This window comes from Dendrobates tinctorius, unplaced genomic scaffold, assembly GCF_039654945.1.
Source record: "Dendrobates tinctorius isolate UK_male_01 unplaced genomic scaffold, ASM3965494v1 ptg000107l, whole genome shotgun sequence".
In the NCBI taxonomy this organism is placed as follows: domain Eukaryota; kingdom Metazoa; phylum Chordata; class Amphibia; order Anura; family Dendrobatidae; genus Dendrobates; species Dendrobates tinctorius.
The window spans coordinates 14,281,719-14,304,892 of record NW_027361775.1 but is presented as its reverse complement, the minus strand read 5'-3'; the positions used below and the strand labels follow the sequence as shown (position 1 = coordinate 14,304,892).

General features: G+C 38.1%; 1 protein-coding gene across 3 annotated transcripts in view; it reads right to left on the bottom strand.

The window, feature by feature from the left end:
• Positions 1-23,174, bottom strand: part of CSMD1 (CUB and Sushi multiple domains 1) — a 2,734,739-nt gene that overhangs the window by 85,408 nt on the left and 2,626,157 nt on the right. For all 3 annotated transcript variants that reach the window (XM_073589180.1, XM_073589181.1, XM_073589182.1), the window contains exons 60-62: positions 17,395-17,568; positions 15,761-15,934; positions 12,468-12,541 (exon numbers count right to left, since the gene is read on the bottom strand). In XM_073589180.1, the coding sequence (XP_073445281.1) occupies positions 12,468-12,541; positions 15,761-15,934; positions 17,395-17,568 (422 nt within the window). The remainder of the gene's footprint in view (positions 1-12,467; positions 12,542-15,760; positions 15,935-17,394; positions 17,569-23,174) is intronic.

The following is a 23,174-nucleotide window of genomic DNA, read 5'->3' as shown; positions in this document are numbered from 1 at the left end:
TAGGAAACCTTTGCAGGTGTTTTTGTTAATTATTTTAATTTACTGATCATTAACATTAACAGAAATAAACACTTGAAATAGATCACTCAGTTTGTAATGACTATATAATATATGAGTCTCACTTTTTGTATTGAAAAACTGAAATCAATTAACTTTTTTATGATATTCTAATTTAGTGAGAAGCACTTGTATGTCTAACAAAATCCATGCTCATATCTATCGTATTGCTGTAGTTCTTTAACCCCTTTCTGACATCAGACATACTATCCCGTCCATGGGACCCGGGCCCCTTTGCCCATGGACGGGATAGTACGTCTACCGCGATCAGTGGCGCCCACGTGGTGAGCGCCGCTGATCGCGGCCGGGTGTCAGCTGATTATCACAGCTGACACCCAGCACAATGTGTCAGGAGCGGTCACGGACCGCCCCCGACACGTTAACCCCTTGCACACAGCGATCAAACACAATCGCGGTGTACCAGGGGTTAAAGGGAAGCATCGGCAGGGAGGGGGCTCCCTCCGTGCTTCCCTGAGCCCCCCACAGCAGCGCAATGTGCAGTGCTGCAGCGGGGGGCTCCTTTCCTGCAGGCCCCCGAATCCAAGATGGCGACGGGGGCCTTCGGGGGCCTGCAGGAAGCTGGCTTCCTCAGTGCCTGCAAAGCACAGGCATGAGGAAGCCTTCGGCACTGCCTGTGACAGATCGCTGTCACAGTGATCTGTGATGTGACAGATCAGCGATCTGTCACAGGACAGTGATGTCCCACCTGGGACTATTTTATAAAGTTAAAAAAAAATAAAAAAAAGTGTTAAAATAATTTAAAAAAATCGCCAAATAAATTAGAAAAAAAAAAAATATTCCACCAAATAAATCCATTTTTTGGAAATAAAAAAAAAAAGAATAAAAGTACACATATTAGGTATCACCGCGTCCGTAACGACCCGCCCTATAAAACTGTCCCATTAGTTAACCCCTTTAGCGAACCCCTTAAAAAATAAAAATAAAAAACGAAGCAAAAAATAATGATTTATTATCATACCGCCAAACAAAAAGTGTAATAATAACGCATGATCAAAAAGACGCATATAAATATCCATGGTACCGCTGAAAATGTCATCTTGTCCCGCAAAAAACAAGCCGCCACACAGCATCATCAGCGAAAAAATAAAAAAGTTATAGCTCGCAGAATAAAGCGATGCAAAAATAATTATTTTTTATATAAAATAGTTTTCATTGCATAAAACCGACAAAACATAAAAAAACGACCTAAATGAGGTATCGCTGTAACCGTACTGACCCGAAGAATAAAACCGCTTTATCAATTTTACCGCACGCGGAACGGTGTAAACGCACTCCCCCAAAAGAAATTCATGAAACGCTGGTTTTTGTTCATTCTGCGTCCCAAAAATCGGAATAAAAAGCGATCAAAAAAGTCACGTGCCCGAAAATGGTACCAATAAAAACGTCAACTCGTTCCGCAAAAAATAAGACCTCACATGACTCGGTGGGTCAAAATACGGAAAAATTATAGCTCTCAATATGTGGTGATGCAAAAACTATTTTTACAATAAAATGCGTCTTTTAGCGTGCGACAGCTGCCAAACATAAAAACCGCCATAAATAGTAAATCAAACCCCCCGTTATCACCCCCTTAGTTAGGGAAAAATAATATAATTAAAAAAATGTATTTATTTCCATTTTTCCATTAGGGTTAGGGTTAGGGCTAGGGATAGGGCTAGGGTTAGGGTTAGGGTTAGGGTAGGGTTAGGGCTAGGGTTAGGGTTAGGGCTAAGATTAGGGTTAGGGGTGTGTTGGGGTTCGGGTTGGAGTTAGAATTGGGGGTTTCCACTGTTTGGGCACATCAGGGGCTCTCCAAATGCAACATTGCGTCTGATCTCAATTCCAGCCAATTCTGAGTTGAAAAAGTCAATTGGTGCTCCTTCCCTTCCAAGCTCTGCCATGCGTCCAAACAGTGTTTTACCCCCACATGTAGGGTATCAGCCTACTCAGAACAAATTGCAAAACAATTTTTGGGGTGCAATTTCTCCTGTTACCCTTAGGAAAATAAAAAATTGGGGGCAAAAATATCATTTTTGTGGAAAAGAATGATTTTTTTATTTTCACGTCCGAGCTTTATAAACTTCTGTGAAGCACTTGGGGGTTCAAAGTGCTCACCACACATCTAGATAAGTTCTGTGGGGGGTCTAGTGTCCAAAATGGGGTCACTTGTGGGGAGTTTCAATAGTTTAGGTACATCAGGGGCTCTCCAAACGCACATGACACCCGCAGACCATTCCATCAAAGTCTGCATTCCAAAACGTCACTGCTTCCCTTCCGAGCCCCGACGTGTGTCCATACAGTAGTTTTCTCCCACATATGGGGTGTCAGCGTACTCATGACAAATTGGACAACAACTTTTGGGGTCCAATTTCTCCTGTTACCCTTGGGCAAAAGGAAAAAATTGGGGACTAATTGATCATGTTTGTGGAAAAAATACGATTTTTTTATTTTCATGCCCGGGCATTATAAACTTCTGTGAAGCCCTTGGGGGTTCAAAGTGCTCACCACACATCTAGATAAGTTCCTTAGGGGGTCTCGTTTCCAAAATGGGGTCATTTGTGGGGGGTTTCCACTGTTTAGGTACATTAGGGGCTCTCCAAAGGCAACATGACACCCACAGAACATTCCCTCAAAGTCTGCATTCCAAAACGTCACTGCTTCCCTTCTGAGCCCCGACGTGTGTCCATACAGTAGTTTTCTCCCACATATGGGGCGTCAGCGTACTCAGGACAAATTGGACAACAACTTTTGGGGTTCAATTTCTCCTGTTACCCTTGGGAAAATAAAAAAATTGGGGACTAATTGATCATGTTTGTGGAAAAAATACAATTTTTTTTATTTTCATGCCCGGGCATTATAAACTTCTGTGAAGCCCTTGGGGGTTCAAAGTGCTCACCACACATCTAGATAAGTTCCTTAGGGGTTCTCGTTTCGAAAATGGGGTCATTTGTGGGTGTTTCCACTGTTTAGGTACATTAGGGGCTCTCCAAAGGCAACATGACACCCGCAGACCATTCCATCAAAGTCTGCATTCCAAAACGTCACTACTTCCCTTCCGAGCCCTGACGTGTGTCCATACAGTAGTTTTCTCCCACATATGGGGTGTCAGCGTACTCAGGACAAATTGGACAACAACTTTTGGGGTTCAATTTCTTCTGTTACCATTGGGAAAATAAAAAAATTGGGGACTAATTGATCATGTTTGTGGAAAAAATACGATTTTTTTATTTTCATGCCCTGGCATTATAAACTTCTGTGAAGCCGTTGGGGGTTCAAAGTGCTCACCTCACATCTAGATAAGTTCCTTAGGGGGTCTAGTTTTCAAAATGGGGTCATTTGTGGGGGGTTTCCACTGTTTAGGTACATTAGGGGCTCTCCAAAGGCAACATGACACCCGCAGACCATTCCATCAATGTCTGCATTCCAAAACGTCACTACTTCCCTTCCGAGCCCCGATGTGTGCCCATACAGTAGTTTTCTCCCACATATGGGGTATCAGCATACTCAGGACAAATTGCACAATAACTTTTAGGGTCCTGTTACCCTTGGAAAAATAAGAATTGAGGGTGAAAAGATCATTTTTGTGGAAAAAATATGATTTTTTAATTGTACGGCTGTATGTTATAAACTTCTGTGAAGCCCTTGGGGGTTCAAAGTTCTCACCACACATCTAGATAAGTTCCTTAGGGGGTCTAGTTTCCAAAATGGTGTCATTTGTGGGGGGTTTCCACTGTTTTGGTACATCAGGGGTTTTCCAATCGCGACATGGTGTCCGATCTCAATTCCATCCAAAAACGTCAAATGGCGCTGCTTTCCTTCCGAGCTCTGCCATGCTCCCAAATAGTGGTTTACCCCCACATGTGGGGTATCGGCGTACTCAGGACAAATTGCACAATAACTTTTAGGGTCCTGTTACCCTTGGGAAAATAAAAATTGGGGTGAAAAGATCAATTTTGTGAAAAAAATATGATTTTTTAATTGTACCGCTGTACGTTATAAACTTCTGTAAAGCCCTTGTGGGTTCAAAGTTCTCATCACATATCTAGATAAGTTCCTTGGGGGGTCTAGTTTCCAAAATGGGGTCACTTGTAGGGGGTTTCCACTGTTTAGGTACATCAGGGACTCTCCAAACGTGACATGGCGTCCGATCTGAATTCCAGACAATTTTGCATTGAAAAAGTCAAACGGCGCTCCTTCCATTCTGAGCTCTGCCATGCACCGAAACAGTCGTTCCCCCCCACAAATCAGGTATCAGTGTACTCAGGACAAATTGCACAATAACTTTTGCCGTCCAATTTCTCCTGTTACCCTTGGTAAAATAAAAAAATTGAACCTGAAGTATTTTTTTTGTGAAAAAAGTTAGATGTTCAATTTTTTTAAATATTCAAAAAAATTCCTGTGACGCACCTAAAGGGTTAATAAACTTCTTGAATGTGGTTTTGAGCACCTTAAGGGATGCAGTTTTTAGAATGGTGTCACTTTTGGGTATTTTCTATCACATAGACCCCTCAAAGTGGCTTCAAATGTGATGTGGTCCTAAAAATAAAATGGTGTTGTAAAGATGAGAAATCGCTGGTCAACTTTTAACCCTTATAACTTCCTAACAAAAAAAAATTTTGGTTCCAAAATTGTGCTGATGTAAAGTAAACATGTGGGAAATGTTAGTTATCAAGTTTTTTGTGTGCCGTATCACTGTGATTTAAGGGCATAAAAATTCAAAGTTGGAAAATTGCGAAATTTTCAAAATTTTTGCCAAATTTCCTTTTTTTTCACAAATAAACGCAAGTTATTTGAATGAAATTTTACCACTATCATGAAGTACAATATGTCACGAGAAAACAATGTCAGAATCACCGGGATCCATGGAAGCGTTCCAGAGTTATGACCTCATAAAGGTACAGTGGTCAGAATTGTAAAAATTGGCCCGGTCATGAACGTGCAAACCACCCTTGGAGGTGAAGGGGTTAAAGAATGTGAATCCTTAAGATTTCTCACAATTTCTGCAACAATTCAATCTAAAACTCCATTTTATTTTCACATTTTCACACATCAGATAAAGAAAACAAAAGAAAACAAATGAGTCAAAAATATTAAATGTTGTAAGTTTTTAAATGAAGAAAATGATTTAAAGTCAAATGTATGTGAATGGTAACAATATGTGAAAACTAATGGGGTATTCTTAAGTGATTGAATTGCTTTAGTTAATTACATAATTTCAGTAATACATTTGTTAATATTGGAGAAAGTGTTCACAAGAACAATACAACTGATATCACTGTCATTCTGATTAAATTATAAGAGGAAATTGATTGATATTAAAGTGGGCTGGTGATTGAAATCATTGTCTTCTTCTGTGAACTCCATGCCACAGTCCATTTTCATTTTTGCATTTCTGTTGTTTGCTCCCAATTTCCCAAAGCTATAATTTTTTATTTTTCAGTCAATATAGCCATGCGAGGGCCTGTTTTTTGTGAGACAATTTGTACTTTTGAATGACACCATTGGTTTTTCCATATCATGTACTGGAAAACAGGAAAAAAGTTCCAAGTGCATTGAAATTGTAAAAAAAAAATTGTAATTCCACAACCATTTTCTTTTATCATGTTCACCAAATGCTAAAACTGACCAACCATTATGATTCTCCAGTTCATTATGAGTTTGTAGATACCAAACATGTATAAGTTCTTTTTTTTATTTAAGTGGTGAAAAAAAATCCAAAGTTTGTTAAAAAAAATTTGCGTCATTTTCTGAGATCCATAGCATCTCAATTTTTCGTGATTTGAGGCTGGGTGAGAGATTATTTTTTGCCTGCCGAGCTGACATTTTTAATTATACCATTTTGGTGTAGATATAATCTTTTCATCACCCGTTATTGCATTTTAATGTAATTTTATAGAGACCAAAAAACCATAAATCTGGTGCTTTGACTTTTTTTTGCTACGCCGTTTACCAATTGGATTAATTCTGTTTATATCTTGATAAATGATTATGAAAACTGCAATACCAAATATGTGTATTTTTATTTTTTTATTGTTTTTATTTTGAATGGCGCAAATGGGGAGTGATTTGAACTTTTATATATATATTTTTTAATATATTTGAAAGCATTTTTTTAACTTTACACTGGCTTCAATAGTTTCCATGGGAAACTAGAAGTTGTGATCATGCAATCGCTTGTGCTACACAGACCAGAGCTTCAGCTCTGCTCTTAGTAGCAGAATTGCTCACTTGCTATGAGCGCTGACCATGGGGCGGTGCACATAGCAATCTAGTAATGACAATCACAGGGGTCTGCTGCTGACCCCAGGTTGTCATGTGAACCCATTGGTGACTCGTGGTCATGTGACATGGTCGGCGATGGGTAGGATTAGTGACATACTTCCAGCGCAATCACATTACAAGCTGCTGTCAGAGGTTGACCGTGGCATTTAACAGGTTAACAGCCGCGGGTGGATCACAGTTCCACCCTCAGCTGTTGGGGCGCATGTCAGCTGTTCAAATCAGCTGACATGTGCTGGGAAAGATGTGGGCTCAGTTCCAGAGCCCACATCAAAAGGGAGAGACACAACATGCACTGTACATGTACAGCGCATGTCATGAATGGGTTAAACACAGTTGCCTCAAAGGAAATGTGTGCAGTCATCATTGCTTTCCATCAAAAGGGATTTACATGCTAGAACATTACTAATCTTAAGGCTACTCCTAAATCTATAATTTATTGTACTTAAGAGAGAAGTTTAATTGCTGTGAAGAAAGTCCAGCAAGTATCAGGACCCTGTCCTAAAGAAGTTTCAGTTAGTCAGCAACAGTGCAAAACTTGCTCAAGAACGGCAGTAGGCAGGTTACAGTAACATCTGCACACACAGTGTAGTGAAGTCTTTTAGAGCCTGCTCCACTAGGTTACAAAGGAACCCAAAGTAACCTCCAAACTGTCAAAGATCACCTTTACATTAGCTAATGCTAAAAGGGAATCTGGTAATAGGACCAACCTTCCTAAGATATCTATATGGGCATGCAAACAAAAGGAAACTGAATAACATGATACCTTAATATCACTGATCTGATATCTTGTTTCAGAGAAATCTATGTTTTTCTTATATGTAAATAAGCTGCTTGTAACTATTGGCAGTACATTGATCTGCATGAGAACCATTATATTCAGCTGTCTATGCCCTACATGCCCATATAGACGGCTTAAAACAGTTGATCCTGATGACAGAGATTAATGTATAGGAGTCCAACATTAGGGGAGCATTAAACAGAAATGGTGTACATTAGTCCTCTGTCTGCCTGCATGCAGTGTACTAAATATTACTTTGATTAGAGTCTTTTTAAACAATGTGATATGGATGGATGAGACCAAAATAGAGCTTTTTTGCATATTCTTTTTTTTCTCCCATTCTCAAAGCCATAACTTTTATTTTTCAGTAAACATAGACATAAGACAGCTTGTTTTTTCAGGACGAGTAGTACTTTTGCATTGCACCATTCATTTCACCACATAATGTGCTGGAAAAATGAAAAAAAAAATAGGAATTCTTTTTATGGTGTACATTTTGTGGTAAAAATGACCTTGTAATGTTATTCTGTCTGTACAATTATGGAGATACTAAATCTATCCAGCTTTTTTATTATTTTAGTGGTGAAAAAAATCAGTTTGCCCCCAATACTGTAATTTTTTGGGTTGTGTTGCCACATTCCAAGACCCGTAACATTTTATTTTTCAGTCGATGGAGCTGTTTGATGGCTTATTTTTTTGCAATACATCATTTTTATTTATACCATTTTGGGAAAGATGTGACTTTTTTGATCGCTTAATAAAGCATTTTTGTGGAACTTCAGAGACTAAAAAACATCATTTTGGAGTTCTTGATTTTTTTTTGTCTGACTAATTATTTTTATATTTTGAGAGATTGTACCACCACCTTATTTCAAAGATGGTAGAGGTTTTCATGCTGTATTGCAGTGTTCTTTCTCCACAAATAATGTTACTAATTTATACCCTTCACAACTAATCATGAGTGGACCCATGGATGTTTGGGCTTGTCAGGTTTGACTCTAGTCCTAAGTTCTATTCGGGTACAAGAACTCTACCAGAACTGATGCTGAACCTCATAGAAGTGAATGAGACCTGAGCTCTGGTGTTGTAAAAGGGTTGTAACATGGTCGTAGTAAGGGCTAGGGAACTGCCAAAGGAAGCAAAGTAGCCCATATACCAATATTAATAAATAATACCGCCATAGAGTCCATCTCTCTCTCACCATCTGAACTGTGAACACTAAAATGGACTTTCTGAAGAAGTCCGTGTTCAGAGATCAGCAGTGGACACTAGGTGTCTGGTAGTAACCCTAAACTTTACAGTTCAGGCTTGTTCATCTCTATTCATGACATTCACCATGCATGTACAGTGGGTACAGATCCCTTTAAATTTTTCACTCTTTGTTTCATTGCAGCCATTTGGTAAATTCATAAAAGTTCATTTTTTTTCATTATTGTACACTATGCACCCCACCTTGACTGAAAAAAAAAGAAATGTAGATTTTTTTTGCAAATTTATTAAAAAAGAAAAACTGAAATATCACATGGTCATAATTATTCAGATCCTTTGCTCAGACACTCATATTTAAGTCACATGCTGTTGATTTCCTTGTGAACCTCCTTGAGATGGTTTTACTCCTTCATTGGAGTCCAGCTGTGTTTAATTAAACTGATAGGACTTGATTAGTAAAGGCACACACCTGTCTATATAAGATCTCACAGTTCACAGTGCATGTCAGACCAAATGAGAATCATGAGGTAAAGGAACTGGCCAAGGAGCTCAAAGACAGAATTTTGGCAAGGCACAGATCTGGCCAAGGTTACAAAAGAATTTCTGCACTACTCAAGGTTTCTAAGAGCACAGTGGCCTCCATAATCCTTAAATTGAAGAAGTTTGAGGCCACCAGATGTCTTCCTAGACCTGGCAGCTCAGCCAAACTGAGCAATCGTGGGAGAGGAGCCTTGGTGAGAGAGGTAAAGAAGATCCTCAAGATCACTGTGGCTGAGATGCAGTAGGAAGATGGGAGAAAGTTTCACAAAGTCAACTTTATGGCAGAGTGGCCCGATGGAAGCCTCTCCTCAGTGCAAGACATATGAATACAGCATAGAGTTTGCGAAAAAACAATCAAAAACTCCCAGACTATGAGAAATAGGATTCTCTGTTCTGATGAGACAAAGATAGAACTTTTTGGTGATAATTCTAAGCAGTATGTGTGTAGAAAACTAGGCACTGCTCATTACCTACCTAATACAATCCAAACTGTGAATCATGGTGGTGGCAGCTTTATGCTATGGAGGAGTTTTTCAGCTGCAGGGACAGGACAACTGGTTGCAATTGAAGGAAACATGAATGCGGTCAAGTAAGGAGAGATCCTGGATGAAAACCTCTTTCAGAGTTCTATGAACCTCAGACTTGGCTGAAGGTTCTCCTTCCAACAAGACAATGACCCTAAGTACACAGCTAAAATAACAAAGGAGTGGCTTCAGAACAACTCTGTGACCATTCTTGACTGTTCCAGTCAGAGCCCTGCCCTAAACTCAATTGAGCATCTCTGGAGAGACCTGAAAAATGCTGTCCAAGAAAACATTCACCATCCAACCTGATGGAACTGAAGAGGATTTGCAAGGAAGAATGGCAGAGGATCCCCAAATCCAGGTGTGAAAAACTTGTTGCATCATTTTCAAGAATACTCATGGCTGTACTAGCTCAAAAGGGTGCTTCTACTCAATACTGAGCAAAGGGTCTGAATACTTATGACCATGTGATATTTCAGTTTTTATTTTTTAATAAATTTGCAAAAATGTTTTTCAGTCAAGATGGGGTGCAGAGTGTACATTAATAAGAAAAATATGAATGTTTTTGAATTTACCAAATGGTTGTAATGAAACAAAGAGTGAAAAAACTAAAAGGGTCTGAATACTTTCTGTACTCACTGTACGATGCAAGTGAAAAGAGGATGTATGGAATGGGCTTACAGGGTGAGCCCACCCCATTCTTGGCAGATTATAAACTTGGCTATGCCAAATTTTTTTATATATCTTTATTTTTAATGGGTCAAAAGGCCCATGTTTTTGCTTCTTTTTTTCACATTTTTTTCACATTTTTTTTACGTTTCACTTTTCCTGTTAGTTCTCTTAGGGGACTTGGAGCTGCAATTGTTTTATCACTTGTTCTATATACAGCAATGAAATTGAATCACTTCATATAGTAAAAATCAGTCTCCTTTGTAGCCCAGCCACAGGGCTTCAAAAACACTGCAATACAGCATAAAAACCTTATACCATCTGTGAAACAAGGTAGTGGTAGCATCATGGTTTGGACCTGTTTTTCTGTATCTGAGCCATGTTAGCTTACCCTCTTTGATTGATAGAATATTACATCCTGAATTAAGCAATCAATTTATAAAGGAAAATGTCAGGACTTCTATCCATGGATCTGTGGAGAATGTGAGTCATATTTACTATATAATCGTCTAATTCTGTCTGTCTGTAATGGAAATCCTGCATCGCTGATTGGTCGCGCCCAGCCGGCCATGACCAATCAGCGACAGGCGCAGTCTGGACGCGAATTGGCACGGAATTCGAATGAAACATGCCACCGCTACCATTGGGAGATCTGTGGCGCTAGCCGCTGATCTCCCGACGGTTGCCACGGTTCATCTCCTGCCGCACGGATTTGCCGCAATCAGGGATATTGGTGCGGAATTTAACTCTCACTCACTCACATACATATTCTAGAATACCCAATGTGTTAGAATCAGGCCACTGTCTAGTAGCAAGGTAGTGACACACATCTTTCTACAAAAGAGGGGTTAATGAGGAATTCAGCTAACGTTTTGCAATATTAAGTCAAAATCCTGAACTTAATCCTACATAAATGTTATGGAAGAATTCCTAGTGAGCATTCCATGGCAGAAAACCCACCAGCACCCCACCAACATAATATTTGATGCTATTATCTAGAGCAAAAAGGGCAAGATTCCTGTCGATGTTCAGGACTAATCAACAATTACCAAAATGTTAGATTATAGCACAATGGAGGTCACACTAGATGCTGAAAGCAAAGATTCAAGCACTTTTGCCAATCACAGGTATGTGATATTAGATCATTTTCCTCATTTATAAAGGATTAGGTTTAATATTTTTGATACATTTTTTAATAGATTAACCCCTTAGTGACTTAGGCATTTTTTTTAAATCTGACCAGTGTCACTTTATGTGGTAATACCTCTGGAACGATTCTACATATCCCAGTGATTTTAAGAATGTTTTTTCATGGCAGATTATGTTGTATGATAATAGTAAATTTATGTAGATATGTTTTGTGTTTATTTAAAAAAAAATCAGAAATTTGAGAACAATGTTAAAAAATGAGCAATTTTCAAACTTTGAATGATTATCCCTTTAATCCAGATAGTCATACCACAGCAAAACATTAATAAATATAATTTCCCACATGTCTGCTTTACATCAGCACCATTTGTAAAATGTTCTTTTATTTTGTTAGCATTTTAGGAGGTTTAAAAATGTAGCAGTATTTTTTCATTTTTTCAAGGAAATTTACAAAATGTATTTTTTAGGGACCTATCCTGGTTTGAAGTGCCTTTGGAGGTCCCATATATTGGGAAACCCCCAAAAGTTATATCATTTTAAAAACAGCACCCCCTGACATATTGAAAACTGCAGTCAGGTGGATTATTAACTCTTCAGGTGATTTTCCGGAATTAATGCAGAGTGGCATCATAGGAATGAAAAAGTGTATTTTTACCACCTAAATGTCACTAACTTCTGAACAGGTTAGAACAGCCATCAGACTCTATGGCCGCTATTTGGTTGTAAATTGCCATGGCAAACATCAGGACCTCACAATCATGATCTGAGGGTACAAATGGGGATAAAGAGGAGGCCCCCACACTTTGTTTACCATTTATATGATGTTGTCGCTATTGACAGCAGCACTGCCAACACTGATTGTGGCTGATTCATCAAGTTGTCAGCTATAGTGTACAGCTGACAGCTGCTGGATTGTCACCTGTATGGGGATGCTATTCTCTTATATCGCATGTTAGTTAAAAGACGTATTGGCTATTATTAAGGGGTTAAAAATAAATTGTAAAAATATTCCACTGAAAATATCTTGCACAGATGTTGGATTTCAGGATTGCGAATGATACATCCAGTGCTAATTGGATGCATTTTACTTGCCCTGCTTCACAATAACATACAGACATAATTTACTTTTATAACTTTTTTATCCTAAAAAAAACACATTTATAATCTAACTTTAGAGATCTGAGCATTGGCAGAAAACCCATCCTTAATTATCTAAACTTTCCAACACTTAAACAGTGCTTATTAAATGTGTTCATTACCTCATAAGCCTTGGAACTGTTCTGCATGCCATAATGCGGTGTACCAGGGTCTCTACAGGAGTTATGAGCTGGATCTGAAATACGTGCAAAAACTGAATATAAAACTAGGTTTCTATGGAAACAGTCAATCATTTTAGTTTTTTTTGCTTCTGCAGTTCAAAGCATTTTATCAAAATTAGAATGAAAAAGATAAACTGGCAAACAAGTCAAAACGACATTTCAACAAATTATTAAAGGAATTCTGTCAGTAAGATCGATCCTACCAAACCACATATATGGGCATGCAGATCTTTAAAATGTAAATTCATTGACACTTTTATATCTTCAATCTATTGCTGTATTCCTGAAAAGTTGGAGTTTTAATGCATATGCAAATAAGGTTTATGTGCTTTGGGTGTGTCAGAGCACTCCCAGATTCTCTCTCTCCTAAGGTAGGTTCTCCCCGTGTACCAGCCTCTTTAGCTTGATTGAGAGTTCTCTGTCGTATTTCTTTACCTGAAGTATGATGTCACACAGACAGTGAGCAATTAATCAAGCTAAAGAAGATGGTTAAGGTTGAAGAAACATCTTTTGGAGGCAGAAGCTTGGAAAGTGCTCTGTCACATGGAAAGTACTGGATGTCTCATTTGCATATACAAAATGGTGAATTTCTCAGGATTTCAGAAAGAAATAGAAAATACAAAAGTTTCAATTGAGCTACTTTTCAAATATCTGCATGCCCATGTATGATGGTTTGGGGGCATTGATCTTATCAACAGATTCCCTTTAATTGAGTTAAAATTATAAAGTTTATATAGTCATAAAAATCTATAACATCATTTATTTTATCCAAACTGTGACTATCACAATGTTGCCTTTAAATGTAAAATATCTTTGATTTCAAGGAAATATTTTGCACTTCTACCTATATGTAATTAAACATGAGACACAAAAAATAAGGACAGAATTGTGACAAAGGAATGATAATTAAAAAATAATTTTTCACTTTTCCTTGCTGAATATTTTGACATTTGTCCTTATATCACTTTTTATGATGTTGATCGCTTGCCTGCATGCACATTTGACTTTCTATATCCTTCCAAAGTGTGGCAATTATCTGACTATTCCCTATAGAGTGTCACAAATATATAGGTATGTAGGGAGCATGAAGAACAATAGCCATTGCATCCACTATATTTAGGGAGACCTCTATTTAATATTCAGCCACCCTAATTTTCTTCTAAAATCATTTTTTCAAGAAATGGTGGTATTGCTAAAAAATCAAGATACCTAGATAGCTTAGAATATTTTCAACCACATGAGTAATTAGTTTATGAAAAAATGATAGGCCTGAATTGAGTTAACCTATGTCCACCAATTTATTTACACTGTAGGACACATTTTCTTAAAGGGAACTTGTCAGGAAGAATTTCGACCTAAGAGTAAGTCTATATAGGTGTTGATACTATGATTAAATTGATACTTTCTTTGTAGAAATCCACAGTGCTGTTCCAAAGACATCTGGTTTTGAAGTTATATGCAAATTACTGGCAATTGCATTGGTGGGTGTCAAAGCATTTTCAGATCCTCGACACTCACTGCTTACTCTATGTTGGGTGCCAGCCTATTGCATTTACAGATCAGTCCCACCTCTGTCATGCGCCCACTCTTAAGGGCCTGTCACACTAAGCGATATCGCTAGCAATATCGCTATATTGTCACTGGTTTTTGTGACATTATAGCGATATCGCTATGTCTGATACTTACCTCCGACCGCTCCCCCTGCTGGTTATCGCTGATCATGCGAGAACGTCCTGGGCCGTTTCTCATTGTCAGCTTCCTGCTGGGCTTCCTGCTGTGACGACGAGCGACACGTGGACATGGGCGGGAGGACGTCAGGATCGCCTCGTCTGACAGGTAAGTAGCGACCCCCGACCCCTGCGATGTCGTTGGTGAGATCTGCCTGTGTGGCAGCTCACTAGCGACGACTTAGCGATGTACCAGAGATCCTGACCGCGTCATATCGCTGGTCGGGATTGCTGGTACATCGCTAAGTGTGACAGTACCTTTAGTGCGATCTTGCAAAAGCTACATCAATGAATGTGCAGAAAGCTCTACACTGACCTGTCAATCAATCAAACACAAGAGGTAGCGGTCCACCATGGAATAAGGAGGAAGGACTTGAGAGCTGGAAGTGCTTTGACATGCTCTAATGCACTTGCACATAATTTGTATATAATTTCAGCATGGACTTCTCTACTACTATGGGTAACAGCGCTTATACAAGTAAACCATTAGTTTTAGGTAAAAAATCCTACTTATAGGTATCCTTTCAGACCAGGGTTTTCTACCTAGTAATAAAAAAATTTCTGTTGTCAAACTTGACTAATGCATTAAGTGGTACAGGCTTTTTACATTTTGTAATGTCTTTAAATAACTTTGTTCCTGTAGAGCAAATCGACAGAAGTGATAGGCTGATTTAATATAAATTTGTCAGACGGCCGAGTTAAATCAAATAAAAAAAGTAGTAATTATTGATCAACACAGATGAGCACCAAAATCATTGTCATTTTTAACTATAGAATTCTTATGTGAATCACAGAATGTGCCCCTCTAAATTGAATTAACAGATTACAATTTTAGATAGTTTTTTAATTTTATATTTGTCAGTATTCGTTCACCAGTAGATTACTTTTCCTAACAGTTATGCAGTTTTGAAATTTCCCCACAGATTGTTTACAATTTTTAAGGTACACGGTATATTATTAAGCAACATGAAAACTATTTGAATCAAGATTTTCATTACATTGATTTAATCTCTGCAGATAAACAATGTCTGTATTTAAGTGGGATGTGAAAATAATAAAAACATACAGTAAATGTATTGCTTTAAAGGAAATCTTTCAGCAGGTTTTTACTACTTTATCTAAAAGCATAACGTAGGCAAAGAGACCCTGAATCCAACAATGTATCACTTGATTTATTGGGTGCCGCAGTTGTGAAACAATCAGAGTTTTTTGATTTAGCAATGCAGCAGAGCTAAGAAACTAACCTCACCCTGCTCTGCATGTACATAGTCTATTGACAGTGAGATACTTTTCATTACAGGGGGCAGAGTCAGACTAGCAGTCTTATGCATGTCAGAACTGGCAAAGATAATCTCCTAGTGATAAAACCTTCACTGTAATAAACAGCACACAGCTTGATAAGTGACACATCGCTGAATTCTATGTTTGAACCCCTACTTCATTCTGTCCTCAGATTACATAGCAAAAACCTAATGTGAGAATGCCTTTAGTAGAGACTATATGTACCAATGCAAGTTGGTTGAATACCACTCCATGTCCCGTCATTCTGGCAAATTCTTCTAGATGACCCAACTAAAAGAAATGGTGGTCGACATTGGTATGAAACTTCTGATTTATATGTGAAACTTCTACCAATTAGTCTCCCCTCAGCTGGAGCTCCTGGATCTCCACAAAACACAGCTAAAATGAAGAAAAAATAGTAGAAATGAATTAAACAATAATATTATAATAATAATTATTATAATAAATCAGAGCAATGAAACTACAACAAAAAAGTATTGCATAAATCTGGTCTTCATGTTAAAACAGACAGAGGAGCTTCAGTAATAAATACTGTAAATATTTTTTGGATACAGAGAGTTTATTGCTCTCTTACAGTTAGCAACACCTTAACCTTTTATTTATAACCTCATTAATAGTCAGATGGGATGGAGAGAACACACACAAATATAAATATATATATTGTAGACACCACCTCATTCTACTGAACAGTACCTCTAGGGGTGAGAGCAATGGCAAAATGCAAAGTGACCAAAACAACAGCTAAAAATGATGAGAACAGAGAAATGGTCTGTGGTCACTCTCTGCATAACCACTCCTTTATAGGGGTTGTCTTGCTAATTGCCAATCATTTCTACCTGTAATCTGTTCCATTTGATCAACAGCAGGAGGAATTAATTCACAATCTGTGTTGCTTCATAACTGGCCAGTTTGATTTCACAGAAGTGTGATTGACTTGTAGTTACATTGTGTTGGTTAAGTGGTTCCTTTATTTTTTGAGCAGTGCATACACATGCATGCACACATTCACTTATTAACAGTGTAAAGGAACTCTTTGAGGAATTTGTGGATACATTTCATCACAGCAAATCATAGAGCCCCCTGTATGCACTCCAGACGTGTGGCTCTACCTGAAATAGCAGGTGGCATCCTAATGTATTGTCTCCCAGACATGAATCTGTACATCATTTAGCTCCTGGCCTGTCTGTGAAGCCGCTTGATGACCTCAGATTCACTTATTCAAAATTTCTCACAGGTTCACAATTGGAATGTAGGTCTGAGTAACATAAGGGTCAGTCAATGCCGTCAATACTTTTGTCATTCAGGAACTGCCTCCCCTCTCTGGCCACAAAGCGGATATATTGAAAGTAGAGAATCTTCATTTTTGGACCCGAGCAATATACCATTAACCAGCTCCCTTGTGAACTTACCAAGAATGTTTCCTGACTATCAATATGTTATGCCTATCAATATGTTTTGCTTAGATATGCATGCTTGTCTAGAATGGCATCAAAACTGCAATTTATGGCCTTACTGTTAGTGTTCCATTAATTCTTTTGAGCAGGATATATATTTTCATTTGCAAGTGAAATGTTGTTTATATTTTATGCTTTAGTCTCAAGAAATTGTAATAAATATAGTAAATCCCAGTTGTTTTATAGGGTAAAGCTTTTAAAATAAAGCAGTAAACTGAAAAATTAAGTACAATTGGCGTCTGTGATAATCATCAGTAATGTCTGTTCAACTGACTGACCTACCTGCTTTAAATGTTTTGATTAATTGCTTAGTCATGTTCTTTATTGAGACATAAATTGAAATACTAATAAAGTATGTTTTTGTAGAAAAAGTTCTTGACTTACGCAAACACTGAGGGATTTCTCCTCTCCAACTTCCCCTTCCTTCACACGATAGAACAGTAGGACTAGATAGTTGGTAACCCTCCACACATGTGTAACTCACACTGGAGCCCCAGCTGAAGTCAGATCCCTCCAGCTTGCCATATGGTACATGTGGTGGCTGCCCACAATGTATTGCTGGTTTTGGAGACAAGAAAAGCAATTCAATGTTTGTTCTAGTTGTCAACAAACTTCGCCAATGCCATTTATCAATTTACAATCTATAGCAGCAGTTCATTAAATGTCTCCCTAGAAACCTACATATTTTCCAAGTTTTTGGTTTAGATGGAAAAAGGAGGGCTTTCCTATGTGCAGCTTATAGAGTTGAGTAAAAAGATTTGTAGTACCCAGATGAAGAAGACACATCTATAGTCTTTGGCTGCCAGAGCAGGGCTCTACAATTCTAAACATATTTTCCAGCATCCCCTCTTCTGATGTTGCAAACATTAGACAAAGGAACACCCATATAGTTTCTGGCACTTCTGTCACAAGATTCTTGTGGATATCAAATATAATCATTTATTTAGAAGTTACAGGATAAAACAACGCATTTCGACTCCAACATCTCAGAGTCTTCTTTAGGTTTTTAAAAAGTATATATCATATATAAAAGTATACCACATTTGCTTTATATATAGCTTACTTCACAAGAAACTAAAGGAGCATAATGTAGGGTGAGATCTATAGCCGCACCCAGCCAGAAGAAAGGGTGACTAATCCTCCGTGAAAAGAGAGAGAGAAACAAAACTTTAAAAAAAATTTAAAAAAAAAAATTTCAACAGCATTGCATGATTCAGTTGGCATTATTAATCAAACTTTTTCAACCACATCATTCAGACCATTGGGATATAAAGTTTGGAGTTGGTATATACAAAATGGTAACTCCTAAAAAAATGATTATATTTGATATCCACGAGAATCTTGTGACGGAAGTGCTGACAATTATCTGGGTGTTTCTTTGTCTATTGATTGCTTTCACCATGGTTGTCTGAAGCCTTCCATAAGGCTATGTTTACACATGAAGGTTTTTTGCGGCCCGTCTTTATGGGCCATTTTTACGGGCCGTATTGGCATGATTTTTGCTGTCTGCTGTAAAAATGGGCTGCAAAAATCCTTCTCAGATAGTCGTTTTTCCCTGTTGTAACAAATTGCAGGGAAAAAAAGGTTGATCCTCAAATACTGTGTACCGCAAAAACAAGCTAACATTTTTGCGGTACCATTGATGTAAATGGAGGTCGTGTCTGTGAGCCATGAAAAATATCAAGCAAGCTCAATATTTTTTCATGGCCGTATATACGGCCCTCACGGTCATATGGGACACGGCGCTCTGATGTATTTTTGCAGGCTATTTTTGTGGCCCTATAGAAATCTATTGGGGCCACAAAAACAGCCCGCAAAAACATGGCAAGTGAAAAAGAAGCCTAGACCCAGCTGGTGGAGCTGCAGTCCGCCTCCTCGGGATTCCTGAGGGATCCTGTTTATGCCTCCTTTCGCCTGTTTCTGGTGAGCGCAACTATTATAGCTGCAATTTAGAAATAGTTTTTACAACACTTAGATCGTGCGCAGTGCCTGTTCCCCTTTTTTTCTTCCTATCTTTTAGAGTCAGTTGAATGATACAAACATGACACCCACTATGGGGTACACAGGTCGGCGCCTGTTATATAACTGGACATGATGGGTAGGTTTATCCAGCTCATTTAAGCACACTTTGTCTTTTTCCACATATTTTTCTACTCACATGCCACACTATTTTCCACCGTATGTTATGTAGCTGAACCTTGCATAGATCAAGTGGTGGAATACGCCAGCTTGTTTATATCCAGTGCAGCTATTATTGGTATCACCAGTATTATTTATCCGGGCTATACGTATGGTATAATATTGCCCAAGAGAAATTACATTTTATTGGTGACCTCTGCACTAATATATCCTAGTATATACTCTTTTGGCTGGTAGAATAACTACATTTCATTGTTCAATTATTTTACATCATTAATTTTTGTGGTATTGATTCTGGATATCCATTCCCATCACAGGCTGCCTACTTGTTTGTTTTTCTAGTATCGGGCCTTATGTGATTACCCATTTTATTGGATTTTGTAATATCCTGTATCTTTGATATGTGTCCTTCTTTTTGATAAATAAATTTATACATGTTTTGCAATGGAAATGGATTCTATGTCCTCCTTTTTCTCATGACACCCACTATGCCTAGTAATCAGAAGTGATGCCGGTGATACTGGCTTATAGGAGGAGGTCTGTTTAGGCAGTTACAGAGTATTAAAAAATTTTGGTCAACTCTAGCAACTTAAGAACATTTTTTAAATAGTATTGTCTTAACACTCTACAAAATAACTTAACCTTTCATTACCTTGTGATTTTCTATTTTTGTTCTTCATTTTTTCTCCCCTTATTCCAAGAGCCATAACTTTTTCATTTTCCATCCTCATAGCTGTATGAGAGCATGTCCTTTGTGGGACAAGTTGTACTTTCAATGACACCATTCATTTCATCATGTGTTGGAAAGTGGGAAAATAATTCCAAGTGTGTTGAAATTGCAAAAAGTGCAATTCCACAATTGATTTTTTAGTTTTTAATTTACCACGTTCACTATATGGTAAAACTGACTAGCTAATATAATTCTTCAGGTCATTATGGGTACGCAGATACCAAACATACATATATATATACACTACCATTCAAAAGTTTGGGGTCACCCAGACAATTTTGTGTTTTCCATGAAAACTCATACTTTTATTAATCAAAAGAATTGACAAATGAATTGAAAATCTAGTTGAGACATTGAAAAGGTTTGAAAATTTTTTTTTTATTTGAAATGATAATTTTCTCCTTCAAACTTTGCTTTTGTCAAATAATGCTCACTTTGCAACAATTACAGCATTGTAGACCTTTGGCATTCTGGCAGTTAATTTGCTGAGGTAATCTGGAGAAATTTCACCTGATGCTTCCAGAAGCCCCTCCCACAAGTTGGTTTGGCTTAATGGGCACTTTTTGCATACCATACGGTCAAGCTGCTCCCACAACAGCTCAATGGGGTTGAGATCTGATGACTGCACTGGCCACTCAATCACAGATAGAATACCAGCTGCCTGCTTCTTCCCCAAACAGTTCTTGCATAATTTGGAGGTGTGCTTTGGGTCATTATCATGTTGTACGATGAAATTGGCTCCAATCAAGCACTGTCCACAGGGTATAGCATGGCATTGCTAAATGGAGTGATAGCCTTCCTTATTCAAAATCTCTTTTACCTTGTACAAATTTCCCACTTTACCATCACATTACCTCCACCATGCTTGATAGATGGCGTCAGGCACTCTTCCAGCATCTTTTCAGTTGTTCTGCATCTCACAAATGTTCTGTGTGATCCAAACACCTCAAACTTGGATTCGTCTGTTCATAACACTTTTCACCAATCTTCCTCTGTCCAATGTCTGTGTTCTTTTTCTCATATTAATCTTTTCCTTTTATTAGCCAGTCTCAGATATGGCTTTTTCTTTGCCACTCTGTCCTGAAGGCCAGCATCCCAGAGTCGCCTCTTCACTGTAGATGTTGACGCTGGCGTTTAATGTGTACTATTTAATTTAGCTACCAGTTGAGGACATGTGAGGCATCGATTTCTCAAACTACAGGCTCTAATGTACTTGTCTTGTTGCTCAGTAGTGCAGCGGGGCCTCCCACTTCTCTTTCTACTCTGGTTAGAGCCTGTTTGTGCTCTCCTCTGAAGGGAGTAGTACACACCGTTGTAGGAAATCTTCAGTTTCTTGGCAATTTCTCCAATGGAATAGCCATCATTTCGAAGAACAAGAATAGACTGTCGAGTTTCACATGAAAGTTCTTTTTTTCTGACCAATTTGAGAGTTTAATGGAAACAACAAATTTAATGCGCCAGATTCTCAACTAGCTGAAAGGAAGGTCAGGATTATAGCTTATCTAATCAGCCATACTGTTTTCAGCTGTGCTAACATACTTGCACAAGGGTTTTCAAGGGTATTCTAACCATCCATTAGCCTTCTTACACAGTTAGCAAACACAAAGTACCATAAGAACACTGGAGTGATGGTTGCTGGAAAGGGGCCTCTATACACCTATGAAGATATTGCATTACAAACCAGACGTTTGCAGCTAGAATAGTCATTTACCACATTAACAATGTATAGAGTATATTTCTGAATCATTTAATGTTAGCTTCATTGGAAAAAAGTGCTTTTCTTTCAAAAATAAGGAAATTTCTAAGTGACCCTAAACTTTTGAACGGTAGTTTATATATATATATATATATATATATATATATATATATATATATATACCGTATATACAGTATATTATTGAGTAATGTAAAAAATGTGGAAATTTGTAAGAGGAAAAAAAAATTCCTTTCTGTCACCATTTTACAAGATCTGTAGTGTTTTCATTTTTCTGGATCTGGTTGTGTGAGGGCTTAATTTTTCCAACCTGAGCTGAAGTTTTAAGTGAAAGACATGATGCTTTGATTGCCTCTTATTGCATTTTATTGCAATGTTGCAAATATGTGTTTTTATTAAATTGCTTTATTTTTTGGGGGGCAAAAGGGGGATGATTTGAACTTTTGTGCTTTTTTTTATTTTTTTCATGTTTTTGAAAATTTCTTCCCACTTTGTACTGTGTGTAATAGTCCCCTTAGGAGACATGAAGTTGCAATCATTTGATTGCTTGTGCTCTACATAGCAGTGCATAAGCATAAGCACTGCAATGTATAGCAGAAATTATTATCTCCTATGAATACTGGCCATGAACATTCACAGGAGGATCATGATGACAGGCACAGGGGTTTATCAGTAGAGCCTGGGCTGTCATGACAACCCATTAGCACCCTGCGATCCCATGACAGCGGTGCCAATGGGCAGGATGAATGATGCACTTCTGGCCCACATGTGTTAAATACCACTATCAGTGATTGACAGCAGGATTTAACTGGTTAACAATTGAGGGTAGTCTTTATGAGTGGGGAAAGATGTGAACTCCGTGTGTGAGCCAACATCAAATGCAGGGACATGACCTTTGACGTAAAAATAAGTCAAAGGTGGTGAAGGGGTTGAAATACATTGTTATATTAGTAAAATATATATAATATGCCCAGATGTAGAAATATTTCGCATATTCCCATTCTAATGGTTTATTTTTTCTTAAATAGAAAAAAACATAAACAATTACTGTCATGCTATTGTGGTTATCATCTAGTATGGCAATATGGCCTGTGGATTATACAATTGTAGCCTCTGACCTTTTGAAAATATTGATCAATACATTTCTATTAAGGCTATGTGCATGAAATTCCGGAATTCCATTCTGTGGGAAATATGCGAGAAAACCGCATTTTAATTCCCGCCTATTTCCCATGGAAAAACTAGCGATTTGCAAGCGTAATTAGCTTGCAGAATGCTAGCATTTTCCAAGCGATCTGTAGCATCGCTTGGAAAACTGATTGATAGGTTGGTCACACTCATCAAACATAGTGTTTGACGAGTGTTACCAACTTTCTACTATTGAGGCTGCCTATGCGGCATCAGTAGTAAAAAGATCTAATGTAAAAAATTATTAAAAAAATTAAAAATGGTGTTTTTCTCACCTTCTGGCATCCTGCGCAGCGTTCCCGATCATCGTGATGCTCCCGCCAGGTCCCGAGACCGCGACATCATCACAGGTCATTGTCGCAATGCATCACTGGGAACGGGAGTTGCCGGGAG